General features: G+C 54.1%; 2 protein-coding genes across 3 annotated transcripts in view; one reads left to right on the forward strand and one right to left on the reverse strand.

Annotated features, from left to right (window-relative positions):
• Positions 1-230: 230 nt before the first annotated feature.
• Positions 231-9,574, reverse strand: MAVS (mitochondrial antiviral signaling protein). Of its 2 annotated transcripts, XR_008484119.1 has the most exons (8): positions 9,545-9,574; positions 8,779-8,908; positions 8,488-8,668; positions 7,957-8,174; positions 7,029-7,593; positions 5,823-5,977; positions 3,351-4,937; positions 231-249 (listed from the first exon to the last, which is right to left on the reverse strand). XR_008484119.1 is itself a non-coding variant. In XM_054293297.1 (7 exons), the coding sequence occupies exons 2-7, from the start codon at positions 8,893-8,895 to the stop codon at positions 4,302-4,304; spliced, it is 1,872 nt and encodes a 623-aa protein (XP_054149272.1). In that variant the 5' UTR covers positions 8,896-8,908; positions 9,545-9,574; the 3' UTR covers positions 3,327-4,301. The 2 variants fall into 2 exon arrangements, 1 of the variants encoding a protein (XP_054149272.1); XM_054293297.1 differs by lacking the exon at positions 231-249 and having other exon boundaries at positions 3,327-4,937.
• A 1,995-nt stretch (positions 9,575-11,569) lies between these two features.
• Positions 11,570-19,291, forward strand: part of PTPRA (protein tyrosine phosphatase receptor type A) — a 132,965-nt gene continuing 125,243 nt past the window's right edge. Inside the window, exon 1 of the mRNA XM_054293294.1 lies at positions 11,570-11,758. The gene's annotated coding sequence lies outside the window, so the exon portion shown is untranslated. The remainder of the gene's footprint in view (positions 11,759-19,291) is intronic.

The following is a 19,291-nucleotide window of genomic DNA, read 5'->3' on the forward strand; positions in this document are numbered from 1 at the left end:
TGATCGAGAGAGTTGTCCGGGAAGGGCGGGAGAAGGCGCGGTGATTGACAGCTGGGTAACTATGGCAACGCGGGGGGCCGAAGGGAAGAACCGCAGCAGGTTCGGCTGGGCTGGGCCGCGCGGAGGGGCTTATTTGAATATTATTTGCATATGCAGATGACGATGCATACAGACGTGGGGTGGTCTGCAACCCACCATGGCGGACCTGAAAATCCACCTCGTTGCATCCCCTGCCATGGGCAGGGACACCTTCCACTATCCCAGCTGGCTCCAAGCCCCATCCAACCTGGTCTGGAACAGTTCCAGGTATCCAGGGGCAGCCACAGCTTCTCTGGGAAATCCATTCCAGGGCCTCACCACCCTCACAAGGAAGAAATTCCGGCTAAGATCTTAAAATTTTCAACTCTCTGAACATAATTCTTAAACCTTGATCCCACATTTATCAGTAAGCACAGCAGGAAAACCCCTTGTGGTGGAAAAATTGAGGCAACCATGAAGAAGGGTAAGCAATCAACAGGATGGAAATTCAAAAGGAAAACACAGATTCCCAGCCTACAGGATGCCATAATGATGGAGATTCCCTTGTGGAATGTTAATTGCTGTCTGTCACACCAAGCATGGTGACCCAGGGCGCTCCTCACCTGCCCCGAGGTAATCCCAGCTCACCACAACCCTCAGGCATTAATTCGATACCTGAAGGATCAGCGAACAACATTCCACAAAGCTGGGATAATTTTTCCATGAAAATTTGCTGAATTCTGGTTGCCAGAGTGAAAAATGGGACAAAGGGATCGGCCAAATTCAGTTGGTGTATTTTAATATCCTGTTGGGTGAGTAGGGGAAATGGATAAATGGGGTTGGCAGTGACAGGAGATAAAGGATGAGCTCTCTGAACATAAATAATCTCATTCAGAGCAGCGTTGCTTTCATTTGGGTAAAAAAGGAACTGGCTGAGCTGCCTCTTGAGTATTTTTAGCCCCTGCTGGCTGTGTTTGACACACCTGGAGCTGGGAAGCTCATGGGGTGTCTCAGCTGTGGGACAGAGCGTGGAGAGGGCACAGGAAAGGGCTGTTCTCTCCCAAAAGATTCCTCTTTGTCCCCAAACAGCACACAGGGGTGAGCACTGGTTTGAGGATGTTGGTGCCTCTGTTGTGCAGGTCAGAGCTGTTCAGGGCACAAGAAAAGAGGAGCAGCAGCTCCAGAGCTGAACCCAGAGTGGCTGAGGTGGCCCAGCATGGAAAAGGTGCCCATTTTCTGGGCAGGATCCCAGAATTCAAGCAGAAAACCTGGATAATCAATAAAGCAGCATCCTGGCTGCTCAGCACACATCTGTGCAATGTGTGCACCTGGTTACATCCACTCCCTTCTCTTCCAGCCTCAGCTCCTTGTGGCTCTGTTTCACCCCTGAACTTTGCAGATCCTTGGTGCATTTCTCAGAATTTTCCCAGTGTGTGGTAGTTAGGAGTGGGGCTGTGGCCAGCCTCACCCCCAATGGGTACAGCTGTGAAAAGCAGGTGAACAGCACTGAAAATAAGGAGTGCTGAGCTGTACTGACCAATCCCACAGGGAACAGAGGCACACAGTGCAATGCATCAACATGAGGGGTGTAAAAGTTGGGCTAAAGAACAAGGAGGGCAGATGCTTGCAGCCTGCTGAAGTGTTATGGTGTTATTTTGTATGCTTAAACCCTTCTGAAATTTTATGGTGACACTCTGTGTATCGTGGCCATCTCAACTGTGACAGCCCAGTTCTTCCTTGGTGACAACATCCTGACCTGTGCAGCTCAGCTCTTCACTGCCTCAGAACCACCTTCCCTGCTTTCATCCTGGATATCCAACCACCAACATGAAAACCTGCCATGATGGGCATCCTCTGGACCAGGTGCTTGCTCCAAAATGAGCTCTGGAACCCTGAACCCTGTCACCTCCTCCTGTCACCTCAGTCTCTCAGTGTCACTGCCAAGAGAGCCCTTCAGAGCATTGCCTCCAGCCACAGCATCACCAACCTCCTGCTCTTCGTCCCACAAATCACAACAAGGCAAGTGTGAAGCATCAAACCAATTTATTATAGTTAGTAAAAGGCTTTTTAGCCTGTTAGTAAAAGATGTGCTGGGACACAGCTCCCTCCTGCACCATCTCCTGCCAATGAGGCTTTAAAGTGCTACATAACAACTGTGAAAATCCTGGCACTTCACAGCAGCAATCTGAACTGCTTCCCTCAGTGTGAGGTGGTGACAAACCAGCTGTTCCACAAGAGAAACCCAACATGAAAAGGCAAAGCATACAAGCTGTTGCTTAAATGTATGGAAAACCACGGGAAGAATTGCACAGGCAAGTAAAGCATCAGAGAAGAGAGCCTTGGTATGGATGAGGCTGGTTTGGGATCTCATGGATCTGCCCTGAATTACAGAAAGTGTGCAGAAGGCAAGGCCCTCCTTTAGGGAGTGAAAACCATTTTATCTGTGATGGGAAGAGCAGCCCCACATCCCTCTCCTGGCAGAGGGGGCTGGGTGGGTTTGAAGGATTGTCCCTCCCTCCTTTAGCAGCAGGCACCGAGCAAGGAATGAACACCTGGAGCTGTTCTGGGAAGCAGCCCTGACACAGCACAGCAGCACCTCCCTCCTGCATCTACTGCCTGGCCTTGGCTCATGGAGGCACTTTGTGCATTTTTGGGCAGAAGGGAACTGTTGGGAGGGAGGAGCAGCCATTGAGGGCTGAGTGACCTTTCCCACCACAGGCCAAGCTCTGGGTGATGGGCTGAGCTCCCTGCCAGCAGGAAGAGAGGATTTGGGGAAATTGTGCTGATGGCAGAAATTCAGGATGAATAAATTACTGGGAAGTGATTCTGCTTCTCTGCTCTGCTCTGCTGAGACCCCACCTGCAGTGCTGTGTCCAACATCAGAAGGATCTGGAGCTGCTGCAGTGAGGCCACAGGACTGAGCCCTCTGCTCTGGAGACCTGGGAGTGCTCAGCCTGGAGAACACTCAGAAGAGAACTTCCAGCAGTTTCCAGTATCTAAATGGGCTATAAGAGAGCTGGAGAAGGACTTTGGACAAGGAGCTGGAGGGACAGCACAAAGGGGAATGGATTCCCACTGTCAGAGGGCAGGGATATGGGATACTGGGAAGAAATTCTTCCCTGTGAGGGTGGTGAGGCACTGACACAGGTGTGGCTGCTCCATCCCTGGAGGAGCTTAAGGCCAAGTTGAATGAGGATTAAAGCAAGCTAGAGCAATGTCATTATTCCAAACTGTTGCTGCTTCCCTGCTTTGCTGTATTTTAGAATCACAGAATGGTTGGGGTGGGAAGGGCCATCAATGAGCATCTCATCCCAGCCCTCTGCCATGGACACCTTCCCCAGGACCAGTCTGTTCCAAGCCCTTTGGACACTGGAAGGTGCTCCAAGGTCTCCCCACAGCCCAGAGCATCTCAGACTCTCCTATGGCCTCCCTGCAGTTGATCCTGTTTGTGTCCCAGCCTGGGCAGAAGGCTCCTATACCCCTACCCCACAGGGGATCAGGAACTCCATCCACCCTTCCAACCAAACTCCAAAAATCCAGCCTAAAAATCAAAGACACCCAGCAACTTTTTGTGGGACCAAGTCTGCTTGAAGTTGGTATTGCCTGAAACATTTCTCTTAAATCAGAAACCCCTTTCTCTGCCTGGAGGGGGTGAAATGAGGCTGATCCTTGATGATGCTTGTTAGATGCAGCTCTTTCCTGACCCTCATGTTTATCCCCAGGGTCAGTACTACATGAAACAATCCCAGAAGGAGCAGCAGAGCCAGAGACACCAAGTAAGGCAAACTGAACATGAGATGTCCAGTGGAGGCTGCTGCCCCCACCCTTGGGCACATTTTCAAGCCAAGATGAGCAGAGCCAAGAAAATCAGCTCTGCTGTTACAGGATACCTGCAACACCTCACCTGGCTGCACTGCACAAAGGACCTGGAGGTCACCCTTTGGATCACCAGTTTCCCTGAGACTTCCTGGGACCAAACAAGACATGGAGAATCACCATAAGTGCTTTTCTTTTTGACTCAATGGAACATTTTGGAGCGAGATCTTCTCCCTGAGGGCTGTAAAAAGAGAAGGCTACAGCCAAGAAGATGGCTGGGAAATGGGAGGGAACGGACCCAAACCCAACAGCATCACGTACCAAGGCCTATTCCAGCAGAACCTTCCAGAAAAAGATTTAACAACGCCCCTACTGCCCTTTGCTACTCTTCAGGCTTCAAATGCATTGGCCAAAATCCTGTTGCCAGAGGAACCCCCCGGCTGTGTCACTGTCGGGGTGTCCCATCGCTATTTCCGCAGCCGGGCGTACACGGCGAACACCACGGCAGAAATGACACCCACAGCTGGCAGGAGGTACAGCAGGGACAGGCCATTGCTGTCCCCCTTTGGGGCTCTGCCCTGAGGGGAGCTGGTGGCACTGCCAGGGCTGGAATTCACGGAGCTCCCGAGGGGAGTGACCCCGTCGCTGCCGGCTCCAAGCTGGACGCTGGGGGGATGATCCACATGGAGCTCGTGGGTGCCCAGGGAGCCGCTGTCCCAGCCTGGAGCAGGACTGGAGTCTCTCCTTGCTCCAGGTGCCTCCTTTGCTCTGGGGCCTGCAGGAACTGAGGAGACTCTGGGCAGTGCTGCTCCTGAGCTCAGGCTATCCCTGCTCACCAGGATTGGGTCGCTGCCAAGGCCAAGGCTGCTGGAGGGGTTGCTGGGCTCCCGAGAGCTCGGGTGTGTGCTGGCCACCTCTGGGCTGCCCCGAGGCGGGGACATGAGGACACCTGGCTTGCTGAGCTCCTCTTCCTTCTCCTCATCACTCTGAGGTGCCCAGATGCTGGTGGCAGAGCTCACCCGGGAAGCCGATCTCCCAGCCGCGCCTTCGGAGCCGCCTACGACAGCTGTGCCCAGGACTGGGTCTGCTGAGGCCGGGAGCACCTTTGGGAGACAAGGAGAGGGGCTGGGAGCACCTTTGGGAGACAAGGAGAGGGGCTGGGAGCACCTTTGGGAGACAAGGAGAGGGGCTGGGGAGCACCTTTGGGAGATGTTGGAGAATTTTGCTCAGAAATGGCTTAAAAGGCAGCTGTGAGGAGCAAATTCTCACAGCCTGTTTCTGTAAACAGCTAAGTTCTCAAGCCTGTCTTCAATAACATGGAGGCCTTGAGAACTTTCATAACAGGGTGAGAAAATAAATCTTGGATTCAATAACAAACCACAGGTATTGAAAACAAAAGGAGGGGTTAATGTGTAATCTGTGACCTATGATGAGCTCAGATTTTGCAATATGCATGAGCTTAATTAACACCACTATAAAAGTGTGTGAGTGAGATCAATAAATCGGAGTTCGATGCTGATCAACAAGGATGGGTCGTCTCCCTTTGCTTTCAACAGGGAGACAAGGAGAGGGGCTGGGAGCACCTTTGGGAGACAAGGAGAGGGGCTGGGGTCAAGGGGAGCACCCAACAGCCTGGGCTTGGGGACACAGGTCCCAACAAAGCCACTTGAACACAGTCCCCACAGGTTGGGTCACAGGTAACAGGGAGGTGAAGGAGGCAGGAAGGAAGGAGAGCAGAGGAAAACAGCACCTGGAAGCCACAAAACTGACTGGGAAGAAAAGGAGTCAAAGCCCAACAGAGTTTGGCTCCCTTCTCCCGTGCTCCAGCACACAATGTGTGTGGATAGTAACATAAACACCACAGCGGGGGTAAAAAATCCCTGAATAAACTCATCACCAGTGTGACACTGCAACAGAAAATCTCCCAACCACTGGGAGTGCACAAGGACAGGAGTGAAATGCAAGTGGCAAGAGGAAAGGTCACCTACTTTCTCCTTGGCTGGCACACAGGGGGTGCTGCTGGCTCTATTCCCAACAGGCAGCTTCTTCTCTTGTGTAAGGGACTTCACAGAGCTGTCACGGGATGGGACAGTGGCTCTGGGCACAGGGGTGGCACCCAGGGGAGCTGTTTCCACTGAAGCACCTGTCAGGGAGAAAATAAAACGTGTTGTGTTAACCAGGGGGCCTAAAAGGTGAGATTTGCTGATTTGTCCTTCCTCAAGGAAGCTGTGACAGGACAGTCCCCAAGCTGAGGGGGTGGCACAGGGAGCAGGACCCAGTGCCCTGGCTCTGCTGTGGCACCCGAGCTTTCCCTGCAGCTGCAGGTAACTCATGCAGGGAGGGCACCAAGGCAAACAGAGGCTTTTAAGGCTCCTGAAACTCCATGTCCCCCCAGCCAGGAGGTGCTGACCCCATATGGCAGAGGGGAAAGGGCTGGGAGGGGTGGGTGTCTCTTTTCCCACCCCAAGACCCTGGTGTGGAGGACAGGGCTTTATCCTGATTCTGTGATGCCCAAAGGTGAGGGATGTAGGAGATGCAAAAATTCCCCCACACGCATACAAAGATCTCTGCAAACCAGGGGGAGAACTTTCACACCTCAAAGCTGCTCCCAAACTGCCAAAATTAAAATGCAGATGGATGAGATGACCATTGTGGGTTCCTTCCAAACAAAATATTCTATTCTATTCTATTCTATTCTATTCTATTCTATTCTATTCTATTCTATTCTATTCCATTCCATTCCATTCCATTCCATTCCATTCCAATCATTCCCCCAGCACTGCCAAGGCCACCATTAACCCATGTCCCCAAATGCCACATCCAAACACCTTCTAAATCCCTCCAGGAATGGTGATTACCACTGGCCTGGACAGCTTTTCCCACTGCTTGACAGCTTCTTCCAAAAAGAAATTTTCCCTACTATCTAATCTAAACCTGCTATGACACAATTTTCCTCTCATCCTCTTGCCTGCTACAATCTCCACCCTCCTGTCAGGGAGTTGTAGAGAGTGAAAAGGTCTCTCCCAAATCTCCTTGTCTCCAGACTGGGCTCTCTCAGCTTCCTGAGCTGCTCCTCATCAGACCTAAGCTCTAGAGCCCTCCCAGCTCCATCCCCATCTCTGGAACACTCTTGCAGTGAGGGGCTCTCAGCAGCTCCCCAGTGGCTGCCTGGTTCTGCCAGGAGGGACACCCACCTGCACTCCCTGGGTGCTGCGGCAGCATCCCCACCCGCTTCTTCTCCACATCAAACTGCTCCTGGATGAGGAGGGGGCTGCGCACATCCACGAAGCTTCCTGTGGGCTCACCCTGCCCAGAGCTTGGCACGGGCTGCTTTGTTGGCACTGGGTTTGGGGGCACAGCACGAGCGGCCCCCTCCAGGCTCGGTGGTGGCTCTGTGGAGATATCGGAGCTCTCTTCGGGCTCGTTCCTGGGCTGCCCAGGGCTGTGAGTGGCACCTGCATCTCTGGATGGAGCAGCCCTGCCCAGGCCCAGGCCGGGCGTGCCGCGGTGCAGGTGGTTGGCATTCCCAAAAAACCCATTGTCCACACACACCGGCCGGCGGCTCAGCCAGTCCCGGCCCTGCTCTGGGGACACGGCTGGTGGCACAGCCACCCCTGGTGTCCCTGGTGACACTGGCACGGCCCCAGTGGGGCGTGAGAGATTCCCCTCTGCGCTGTGCCCGCCGCTCGCTCCGCCATGGACTTTGCTCCCAGGTGGAACTGGCTGGGGACTCTCTTGCTCCGGGAGTTTTTTGGGGAGCTGGAAGGAAATGAGGTGTGTTAATCATTGGGATGAGGGGGTTTGGGACATCCCTTGGTCCCAGTGACCCCCGTGAGGCTGGCTATGAAGGGGGTCTGGGGTCTCTCTTTGGGACCACCCAAAGGTTGGGGCTGTGGAGAGAAGCCTGGACTGGCAAAGCAGACCCTGCACTCTCCCCATGGAATGGAATTCCCCTGGAATTCAGTTACAGGGCCATATATGCGCTGTAAGCTACCAGATACAGCAGAGATCAGCAGTGAGGGGCTGCTTTGGCTGGCCCTGGCCCCACCACAGGCTCCCCATACCCAATCAAAAGGGCCAAAAGGGATCTTTGTGTCCCCATCCAACCTGTGCCCTGCTCACCGATTCCTGCACAGGCAGCCTGGCCTCCAGCTCCGTGCTCGTGGCGGTGCCAGCACCGGGCAGGACAGGGGCATGGTCACCAGTGGCCAGGTCTCGGCGTGGCTGCCCAGCCAGCGGGGCAGAATTTGGCCCCCGGGGTGGTGTCTGGGCACTGATGGAGGAGGGCCTGGGATGGGCATCACTGGGGAGGGAGGGGGCAGCAGCAGGAGCTGAGGAACCTGGAAGAGACAAGTGGATCATTGCAGGAAAAACTGAGGAAGCAGAGGATAAGTGTGACACTGAGACAGTCCCTGCTCTGTCCCCACATCAGCCAAGCCCACAACACCCCTTTGTGCATCTTTCCATCTTCCCTCAGCCGCTTTCAAACATGGTTCTGTCATCCTCAGACATGTCACCACAGTGAAGGACATCCCTGGGACAGTCACAGACACCTCCAGCACCTTGGGAAACCGAGGCAGGCACAGAGACAACTTCATGCCCCCACCTCCAGCACCCCACAGGACCACACCCGGGAAGGATGAGGCTACATACGAGGTCGAGGTTGCCAGGCATCATAGACTTCCTGCAGCTCATCAGCCAAGTGCCCTGCGTTGTTGTGGTGCAGTGCCTGGATGAGATCCTGCACCCAGCCCTTGCGGCACTTCAGGTGCTGATAGAACCTAAACACGGCTGCCTGGTTGCCCCGTGTCTCCTCCCGGGCCAGGAGTTCATCCTAGGAAAAACACACAGCGTATCTAAGAGAGGGTCTGGCTTAGAGGTAAGACAGCTCTACGTTGCCATTGGGGAAGGAGCCTGGCAGAGCTCAGGTAAAGAGGAAATTACTCTGTCAGAATCGACCAGGCAGGTCAGGGAATCAGCCAGCGACGCCACTCGGATAGTCCCGAACTTCTTGAGGTTTCTCGTAATGTGGCTGTACACTTTGTCCTCAGCCAAACCCATCGTGGCTCAGCACCTGCAGAGGGACAGAGGCTGCGGGTGAGCAGAGACTGCGGGTGAGCCCCAGGCTGTCTCAGAAGCTCGGGCAGGCATCCGTGCCCTGGCACAGACAGCGCGATGAGACAGGGGAAATCCTGTCGGAAATCACGCACAGAAAATTCGTGTGGGTTTAAGCTCAACGCTCAGCTTCACTTCCATAAACCTCGCTTATTTCTACCATTGCCCAGACCGTGTTTGTTCCCACTCTGCTTGTTTGGATGTTTGGATTCCGCCGGCGGGTTGGGGGCTGGCCTGGCGGCAGGGTCACGACAGGCGACAGGGAAAAACAAGCGGCACGGCCAAGACAAGCGCCAGAAGCCAGGGCGGGAATCTCGCACAAGCAATGGGAAAACCAAAGGGGAAAGCACAGCGCTCCTTCCCACAGGGAACAGCGGCCCGCAGGCCGCGACGCGGCTCTGCGCGCCCTCACTGCGGGGCCCCCCCGCCCTCAGCGCGACCTTCAGCCCCCGGGGGATCTCCGGGAGGTTCTCGGCTCGCAGATCCGCCTGGCAGAGCGGCCGGCGGTGGCGGCCGGGGCCGTGGCGGCCGCGGGGGTCGGTGCGGCCCCGGTGTCCCCTCCCCGCCGCCCTCACGGCCCCTGAGGGCCCCTCACCTGCGCCCGCCGCCGCCGCGCGCCCGGCACCGCTATGGCCCCGCCCCCTTTGCGTCGCGTCCGCCGCTGATTGGCTGGAGAACACGCCCGTCACGGTGATTGACAGGTAGTGATTGACAGGGGGTGTGTCCGGTTCCGGGTCTCTGGGGACAGCGGAGACAGAGAGGGCATGGAGCGGGGACAGATGCTGGAGAGGGGACAGATCCTGGAGAGGGGACAGGGAGGGCATGGAGCGGGGACAGATCCTGGAGAGGGGACCGATCCTGGAGAGAGGACAGGGAGGGCATGGAGCGGGGACAGATGCTGGAGAGGGGACAGATCCTGGAGAGGGGACAGGGAGGGCATGGAGCGGGGACAGATCCTGGAGAGGGGACCGATCCTGGAGAGGGGACAGGGAGGGCATGGAGCGGGACTGGAAGATCCTGGAGCGGGGACAGGGAGGGCATGGAGCGGGGACAGATCCTGGAGAAGGGACAGATCCTGGAGCGGGGACAGGGAATTCCTGGAGCGGGGATAGATCCTGGAACGGGGACAGGGCGGTCCTGGAGCGGGACAGGGAGAGCATGGAGCGGGGACAGATCTTGGAACGGGGACAGGGAGAGCATGGAAGAATTTCTTTATGTTGTGGGTGGCAGAGCACTGGAACAGCTGCCCGGGGAGGCCCTGGAGTCTCCCTCTCTGGACACATTCCAAACCCACCTGGACACATTCCAGTGTCACCTGCTCCATGTGACACTGCCTTGACAGGAGGTTGGACTGGATGGTCTCCAGAGGTCCTTTTGAACCTCAGTATTCTGTGATTCTGGGAGCTGTTCAGCCTCAAGAACAGACATCTGAGGGGGGACTTCATCAATGTGTATAAACATCTAAAGGTGGCGTGCCAAGAGGATGGACTAGGCTCTGCTCCATGGTGCCCAGCAATGGGACAAGAGGCAAAGGGCAGAAACCGATGGAAGTTCCACCTGGATGTGAGGAACTTGGTCTTTCATGTGAGCTCTGGCACAGTTTGTCCAGAAAAACCTCATCCCTGGAAGTGTCTGAGGCCACGGGTGATGGGGCTTGGAGCATTGCCCATGGCAGGGAGTGGAACCAGATGCTCTTTAAGGTTCCTTCATACCCAAACCATTCTGTGATTATAATTAATTGAAGCCAGCTTTTCTCATTCTAAATTATAAAAAAGGATCATTTTTCTAGATTGTTTCTAATTAAGAAGAGATCTTTTTGGTGATCAAAATTTACCTCATGAAAAAAAAAAAAAAAGCCACTCAGTTGCACCCAGGAATTTCTGTTCACAGAATCACAGAATTGTACAATCATGATCATAAATCCCAGAATCACAGAATCATACAATCACGATCATAAATTACAGAACCACAGAATCGTACAATCACGATCATAAATTACAGAACTACAGAATCGTACAATCATGATCATAAAGCCCAGAATCATAGAATCACAGAATGTTAAAGGTTTGGAAGGGACATTAAAGATCATCCCAAGCCTGCCACGGTCAGAGTGAGGCCCCATTAAACCAGGTTGCTCAAGGCCTTATCCCACCTGGCTTTGAAAACTTCCAGCACTGGGGCATCCACGACTTTTCTGGGCAACCTGTTCTGTTCTCACCATGGTCACAGCAAAAAATTCCCTTCTAATATCCGATAGAAATTCCCTCTTTTTCAGCTTGTACTCATTACTCATTGTCCTGTCTCCGCAGCTCCTCCCTAAGAGGTTTCTCCGATATTCTCCGACATCCCACCAAAACTTTATGTTTGTAATTAATTTCCTCATTAATAGTGAGTTAGTTAATTAATTTATCTATTAATTAATTTTTCCTACTCCGGAATTTTGGGACGTGGGAGCGGGAAGGGCGCAGTGCCGCCTCCGCGCCACCAGGGGGCAGCACCGCCCCGCGCCGCGGGCCCGCCTGGCCACGCCCATGGCCACGCCCCGGCCACGCCCCCGGGCCGGAGCCGCACGATGGCGGCGGCAGCGGGCGGGCGGCGGCGGCGGCGCCGCTGAGCGCCGGGAGAGCCCCGAGGGGCGGCGGGGGCTTCCCGCACCCCTTCCCCTTCCCTCATCTCCCCCTCCCCTTTTCCCCCGCTCCCCTCCATCCCCGCGTCCTCCCCCGCTGCGCCGTCCATGGTTACGGGCGGCCGCGGCGGCCTCGCAGCGGAGCCGTTTGGGCGGGAGCCGGTGCGGGAGCGGCGGCCGCAGGTGAGCGGGGAGGGCCCGCAGGTGCCCCCCGGGGCTGGGCTCGGGGTGGTTGTGGTGATTTGGGGGTGATGGAAGGGGCGAGGGGAGCGATGCAGGCGTGTCCGTGGAGTTGGGGCACCCCCGCCCTGCCGGCGCTGAACTTGGGGTTTGGTGTTTGTGTGTTTGTAGGTGTTGTTTGTTGGTGAGAATGGGGATTTCTGAAAGTGAGCGCGGGCTGGGGATCTTGGATTTGCTCCCTTGGAGCGGGTCCAGAGGAGGCCACTGAGTTGATGGGAGGGATGCGAGGAAAGGCTGGGAAAATTGGGATTGTCCAGCCGGGAGGAGAGAGGGGTCCGGGGAGATCTGATGGGGCTCTGTCAGTGCTTGAAGGCAGCACGCAGGAAAAATAGAGAGAGACTTTTTGTAGGGGTGACAGGATAAGGGGGAACACCCTCACACAGAGAGTATGGTTAGATTAGATGTTAGGAAGGAATTCTTCCCTGGGTGAGTGGTGAGGCCCTGGCACAGGTTGCTCAGAGAAGCTGTGGCTTCCCCTGGATCCCTGGAAGTGTTTAATGCCAGCTTGGATGGGGCTCTGAGCACCCTGGGACAGTGGAAAGTGTCCCTGCCCATGGCAGGGGATGGAACAAGGTGAGCTTTAAGGTCCCTTCCCACCTAAACCATTCCCTCATTCTATGAACTCCCACCTGTGGATCTGCAGCGACCCACGAGGTTGAACACAGGGGCCCAAGCTGGGGACACCCCTCCAAAACCCCACAAAAACATCTGCAGGGCAGGGCCACCACGGCCACAACCTCCTGCCACCACCCAGCACCACCGGCCTCCCTGCACACCTCCATCAGGCTCAGTGAGGAACCCTCCTGACACCCCTGGGCACATCCAGGTGGCCAAAAGCTTCTTTGGGGACCAATATTCCAGCTTGGGGACTTGTGGCCTGGCTGCTCCCTGGGCCATCCCTCCGGGAGATGCTCCAGGGTGGAGAATTGGAAGGGACACCCTGTGGGGTCTGAGGGCTCTGTCCCCTTCCTCCAGAGCTCTGTCCTTTCCTCCAGGGCTCTGTTCCTTCCTCCAGAGCTCTGTCCTTTCCTCCAGGGCTCTGTCCTTTCCTCCAGAGCTCTGTCCCTTCCTTCAGGGCTCTGTCCTTTCCTCCAGGGCTCTGTCCCTTCCTTCAGGGCTCTGTCCCTTCCTTCAGGGCCCTGTCCCTTCCTCCAGGGCTCTGTCCCTTCCTTCAGGGCTCTGTCCTTTCCTCCAGAGCTCTGTCCCTTCCTTCAGGGCTCTGTCCTTTCCTCCAGGGCTCTGTCCCTTCCTTCAGGGCTCTGTCCCTTCCTTCAGGGCTCTGTCCTTCCTCCAGGGCTCTGTCCCCTTCCTACTGGCTCTTCCCACTCCTCCGAGGGTGTGTCCCCTCCAACGGGAATCCCAAATGGGATTGTCCCTGCTGTCCCTCTCCAGGCTCTCCCACGCTCAGGGAGCTGCATCCTCCTCCCTCCTCGGCCAGCGCTCGCTTGTTTCTGATCTTGGATGTCATCGAGGGTGGAAAATGTGACAGGAAGGAAGGGAGGCTTTTTTTCCCTCCTGCTAAATATGGACTGACATTAAAAAAAAAAAAAATCCAAATACTGTCGTGAAAGGAATCCCAAGCTCTGTTTGGGGAGGGAGAGCAAAGATGTTTTGTGCCTTTTCATTTCCAGCTGGGAAGTTTCGCAAGGAGTGCTGGAGTCCTTGCCGGGAGCCTCAGGAATTTACTGAGCTCGTTCACAGGACGCTCTCCCAGCGTCTTTTATGCTAAAATAAAAATTAGTCATCCCTTCTCTGCCTGCCCGTGGCTGGGGGGGAGTTTGCTGCAAGCATGCAGGATGCTTGGAAATATTTAAGGATTATTTTTTTTCCTCCTGTACAAGGAGTTCTAGAAAGGACAGGAAATAAAAGTGCGGCCCCAACAGGAGTTTTTCTTCTTTATTTTAATTCCTGTTGCTGTAGCAGGGGAAGGATGTGCAGCCGAGTTTGCAGGGAGGATTTGTCTCTGTGGAGCATCAGATGCAAACTCTGTGCTGGTTGGGAAAGCACCACTCCCAGGCTCGGTGATGGGATTGTCACAGGGATCACAGGGATCACAGGGATGGTGATGGCACTGCCACCTCCCTGATGGCTTCTGCTGTGGCCAGGTGAAAAGCCGGGTGGGTTTTTGGGGAACAGGGAGCCCAAATCCCCTGGGATCTGGGGGTGCTGGGGAGACAGAGACTCGGTGTTTGTGCTGGGCAGAAAGTGGGCACTGCCACCTTCCCATTCCACAGGTTTCTTTCCATCCCTGTTGGAGAGCTTCCTGGGGGTTTTTGCCTGATCTTTATTAAAACAGTTGGTTAAAGCACCTGGTTGGTTACAGCTGGCTGAAGGTGGTGGAGTCATCCAAGGAACAACTGAATGTGGCACTGAGTGCTCTGCTCTGGTGACAAGATGGGGATTGGTCACCAGATGATCTTGGAGGTCTTTTCCAGCCTGAATGACTCTGGGATTGTGTGAAAGCAGTGGGGGATGTTGGAAGGAAGATATTTCCCAGTTCCAGGGTGCTGGTGCTGCTGTGGACTAAGGAGACACAGCCCTGCCCCCCTGAAACATCCCTCACAAACAGCTGCACCTCTGTGCTGCTCTGTGATACTGCTCCACGTCCAGCATCATCATCCTCACGGATGAGTGGCTCGAATTCCCCTCTCCCTGTCTCCTCCTGCTGCCAGCCTGCATCTGTTCTGCTCCAGCCCTCTGTGTTTCCAGCAGGTTAATCCCAATCCAGTGGCTGTGTGACCTCTGCTGTGCTTGGCTGACCACTGTCATGGTCTGTGGGATGCTCAAAACACTGGGGAGCGTTGGGGTGGGATGTTTTCTGTGGGACTGAGCACCTGGAGGGCTTCCATAGGGTCAGGAGTGACCCCTGTAGGGTTTCCATAGGGTCAGGGGTGTTCCATAGGGTCAGGAGTGGCACCTGTAGGGTTTCCATAGGGTCAGGAGTGGCACCTGTAGGGTTTCCATGGGGTCAGGAGTGGCACCTGTGGTGCTTCCATAGGGTCAGGAGTGGCACCTGTAGGGTTTCCATAGGGTCAGAAGTGTTCCCTAAGGTCAGGAGTGACACCTGTGGTGCTTCCATAGGGTCAGGAGAGGCACCTGAGGGTTTCCATGGGGTCAGGGGTGACACCTGTAGGGTTTCCATAGGGTCAGAAGCGTTCCCTAAGGTCAGGAGTGACACCTTTGGTGCTTCCATGGGGTCAGGGGTGGCACCTGAGGGTTTCCATGGGGTCAGGGGTGACACCTGTGGGGTTTCCATAGGGTCAGGAGTGACACCTGTAGGGCTTCCATAGGGTCAGGAGTGACACCTGTAGGGTTTCCATAGGGTCAGGGGTGACACCTGTGGGGTTTCCATAGGGTCAGGAGTGGCACCTGAGGGTTTCCATGGGGTATGGGGTGGCACCTGAGGGTTTCCATGGGGTCAGGAGTGCCACCTGCCGCTCCTGGTCCCCCCTCCTGGTGTGACACGGTCAGCCCTGGCAGCTGCTCTCTGGGCTCATTCACAAATCCCATTTTCCCCTGGAAATCAAAGCAGTCCCTGGGCTTTCCCCTGGCTGTGGAAGCCATTGGGAGGCAGGCAGGTCTGTGAGCATCCCCAGGGCTGCAGACAGGAAGAGCCACTTGAGCAGAGGTAGGAAATGTCCGCCTGGAGAGCAGTGGCTGATTCATCTCCTGCTCTTTAACCCTTTCCCCCCTGCTTTCAGTGGCATCCTGCTGCTTTCCTTCCAGGCTCAGAGCCCAGGGAGGCTCTGGCTGGATCACAGAGCCCTGCTGGGTTTTGTGTGTTGTGTTTCTGTGGTTTGGGGTGTGTGGTTATCCAAACTGGATAACCAGAACATCAGCGGCCACATTAGGGAGGATTAATATTTAATATCTAGGGTATGAACCGTTGTGCTTAATCACTATCTGAAGGGCTTAGGAAGAGATTTAGTGATAAGCAAGCGATTCCTGAGCTGTCCAGAATGATTTCTTGCATCTTCCTCTGGAGCAGCAGGTCCTGGTGCGATCCTGTTCTTCCTGATGCCTCCAGTTTGTATAAGTGGCTAGAGTGGCTTTCATCACGAGTGTTTGCTGCTCATTAAACTCCCAAATACTCTGGAAATGCTTTTCCTCTGGTGCAGCTCACGTGGCCAGGCTGTCAGAGTGCTACCTGTCAGCACTTGAAACTTCTGTGTGTGTGGGAAACGTGTGGGATCCATGGCCATTGTCACTGTCACACACAGGCACTGGTGAAGGGGCAGCTCGTTCATTCTTTTGTCTGTCTGACCCCTTTAGGAGGATTTTCAGGTCATCTCCAGCTTCCCACCGTGGTCCTGGAGCTCCCCATGAGAGCAGTGCTGCTTCCACAGCTGCTCCTTGTGGCCTTAGCTGGGTTTTTCTGTAGTGCAGCAAGGTGGGAGCTGCCCCTCTGGGGAGGGGTTGCTGTGTTTGTGCAGGGAGGAGGGGATGGTGGGGAGTGCTGGGTCCAACAAGAACCTAAAGTGACTCCAGAAGAAGCAGTAAAAACGCTCCAAGGACTGGAGCCCCTCTGCTCTGCTCAGGCTGGGAGAGCTTCTCTCACCTGGAGAAGAAAAGGCTCCAGGGAGAGCTCAGAGCCTCTTCCATGGCCTGAAAAGAGGCTCCAGGAGAGCTGGAGAGGGATTTGGGATAAGGGATGGAGGGACAGGACACAGGGAACGGATTCCCACTGCCAGAGGATGGGTTAGACAGGATATCAGAAAGAAATTATTGCCTGTGAGGGTGGGGAGGCCCTGGCACAGGGTGCCCAGAGAAGCTGTGGCTGCTCCATCCCTGGAAATGTTCAAGGCCAGGCTGGAGAGGGCTTGGTCTAGTGAAGGATACCCATTACCATGGCTGGGGGTTGCAATGAGATGAGCTTTAAGGTCCCTCCCAACCCAAACCATGCTGTGATTCCACAGTTCTGTACCAGAGCATTCCAATCATGCATCTCCACAGCCCCGAGTCCTGCAGGTTTGAGGTTGTGTCTCCATGGAGGGAAACCCTGTGTGCCTGCCCCTCCCTCCCTCCCTGGCCCAAATCTGAGCTCTCCTGGCTGGAGGCATCACCCACAGCTTTCCAACCCACCGTGCTGTGGTTCTTCATGTGGTACCTGTGTGTTTCTGGCAGCTGCAGTTTTGATGGGCAGTCAAAACACCTGAGAGTGGGTTGGGTTTGGCTTATTGGTCATGCACAACATCCTGGTGTCTGCTGTAACAGGCATGGAGCTTGGAAATCTTTATAAAATTGGGACTATTTTTTTCCAAAAAAGACCTGTGGAAGACTTAGACCTATGGGAGAATAACAGACATGGAGCTTGGAAATCTTTATAAAATTGGGACTATTTTTTTCCAAAAAAGACCTGTGGAAGAATTACACCTGTGGGAGAATGAGTAACAGGTGTGGAGGTTGGAAATCTTTATAAAATTGGGACTATTTTTTTCCCCCAAATGGAAGAATTAGAGAGTCAGGGAATGGTTTGGGTTGGAATGGACCTTAAAGCTCATCTCATTCCAGCCTAAATAATAATGATAAAGGACACCTTCCACCATCCCAGGTTGCTCCAAGCTCTGTCCAACCTGGCCTTGAGAAAGCTCCTTTTCTTCTCTGTGCAAACAAACAGATCACTCGCTCAGGCAGCAGTGACTCTTTATTCCAGAATAATTTGTTGTCCTAATTCCTTCCTGTTGAAGCAACTTCATTTTGCATGGAATAATTAGCACTAATTTGGGCCTGGGATGGAAAACAAGAGTTCTCTGACTTCAGAGGAGCAGATGAGAGTGTAACCTCTGCCTTTCCCACGTGAGTCAGGTCGTGCCATGCCATCTGAAGCAAAATTAAAAGCTGTCTGTGAGCCCAAACATTGCAGGGTGGCAGGAGGTGGAGGTGTCACCAGTTTGAAGCTTTCTGCTGTTGCAGGGAGCTGAGCACGAGTGTGGTGAGGGGAGGAACAGAGCAGCACCTCCTTCCTTCTTGGCTGAGGCTGAGGAACAAATAAACAGAAATGTTCTCACTGCACTGATGTGAAAAGCTGCTTCTGAGCCAGCCTGGCCTGTTGGTGGATTCCTGGCACCCCAGCCAAGCACTTGAGACCTTTTTATTGCCACAAGGAGGATTTCCTCATCCTGCCCCGCAGTCTGACTCCATCCACTGCTATTTTCTGGTCCTTCCAGGAAGACATCCCTGCTCTGCCTTCCTTTGTGAGGGAAGGGAAAGCAGCCAAATCCCTTCCCTGCCCCAAATCCCTGCATGTCTGAAGAAGGGGAGGTGCAGGGCATCCTTCCTGCTCTACCCAGGTAAAATGAGATGAATTTCAGTGCAATTTCAGTGCAGGTTCAGTGTTTGCTGATGGGCCTGGACATCTCTTCAGGATGAGTCCTGGAGGAATTGGAAATGGGAAATGTCTAGTCTGGAAATGCCAGCTGGCAGAAAATGAACTTTTATTGGCTTGATACCTGACCAGCAGACACCTTGGCTGATTGATGCTGCTTAGACACAGAGCTTTAAAACCTGAATTCATAATTTGGTGGTCCCAGACACTTCTTGGCACTCCAAACTCCATCATCAAAAGGTGTGTTAGAGGCTCATTGTGTGTGACTGTGTTCACGGGGTCTGAGGATGAGGGAAGAGACGAGGATCTGACTCCATGTTTCAGAAGGCTGATTTATTATTTTATGATATATATTATATTAAAACTATACTAAAAGAATAGAAGAAAGGATTTCATCAGAAGGCTGGCTAAGAATAGAAAAAGAAAGACTGATGACAAAAGCTTGTGTCTCAGACTCACTGTGATTGGCCATTAATTAGAAACATCCAACATGAGCCAATCACAGACCCACCTGTTGCATCTCACAGCAGCATATAATCATTGCTTACATTTTGTTCCTGAGGCCTCTCAGCTTCTCTGGAGGAAAAATCCTAAAGAAAGGATTTTTCATAAAAGATGTCTGTGACCATTGTGGAGGTGCTGCAGCAGCATGTCTGAAAAAGCAGGGTTTGGCCTGTTGGAGCTTGTAGGTTTTGTGCATGAAGTAATAGGTGAGAGGAAGGCTGGATGCAGGTATGAGCAGTGAATCAATCAGCACTGGATTGCTCTGGGGCTGAACCAGCCTCCCCAGCATGACTGTCCTCCCATATCATGAGGTTTTGAAATAATCTCTGATTGTTGTGATGATCTGAACCCCAGGGGGGTTAGCTGGCTTTGGGCTCCACCCCAGCAGTGCTGACCTTGCTCCAGGGCTGAGGAGAGCAGCAGTTCCTGCTGTGGCTGCTGAGGCCAGGATGTGTCCCTGGCTCTGTGCTCTCGTGTTCCTCCCCAGGGAGTTGGAGATCATCTGCCCAAAAGAGAATCTGTGGAGCTTCTCCCCAAAACTGCCACCCAACCATCCTCACATGTCCTCTGGGAGCATTGATGATGGAATCACAGAATCACAGCATGCTTTGGTTGGAAGGGGCCTTGAAGATCATCTCATTCCACTC

Source organism: Melozone crissalis, unplaced genomic scaffold (assembly GCF_028551555.1).
Source record: "Melozone crissalis strain CALT ecotype California unplaced genomic scaffold, PUWL_Pcris_2 ptg000132l_1, whole genome shotgun sequence".
In the NCBI taxonomy this organism is placed as follows: domain Eukaryota; kingdom Metazoa; phylum Chordata; class Aves; order Passeriformes; family Passerellidae; genus Melozone; species Melozone crissalis.

Coding starts and splice junctions, on each gene's coding strand:
- MAVS (XM_054293297.1), bottom strand. CDS start 8,895: ATGGGTTTGGCTGAGGACAAAGTGTACAGCCACATTACGAGAAACCTC. Junction 7,594..7,956: donor GGCTGCCTGTGCAGGAATCG/GTGAGCAGGGCA, acceptor ATTTCCTTCCAG/CTCCCCAAAAAACTCCCGGA. Junction 5,978..7,028: donor GCAGCACCCAGGGAGTGCAG/GTGGGTGTCCCT, acceptor TCTCCCTGACAG/GTGCTTCAGTGGAAACAGCT.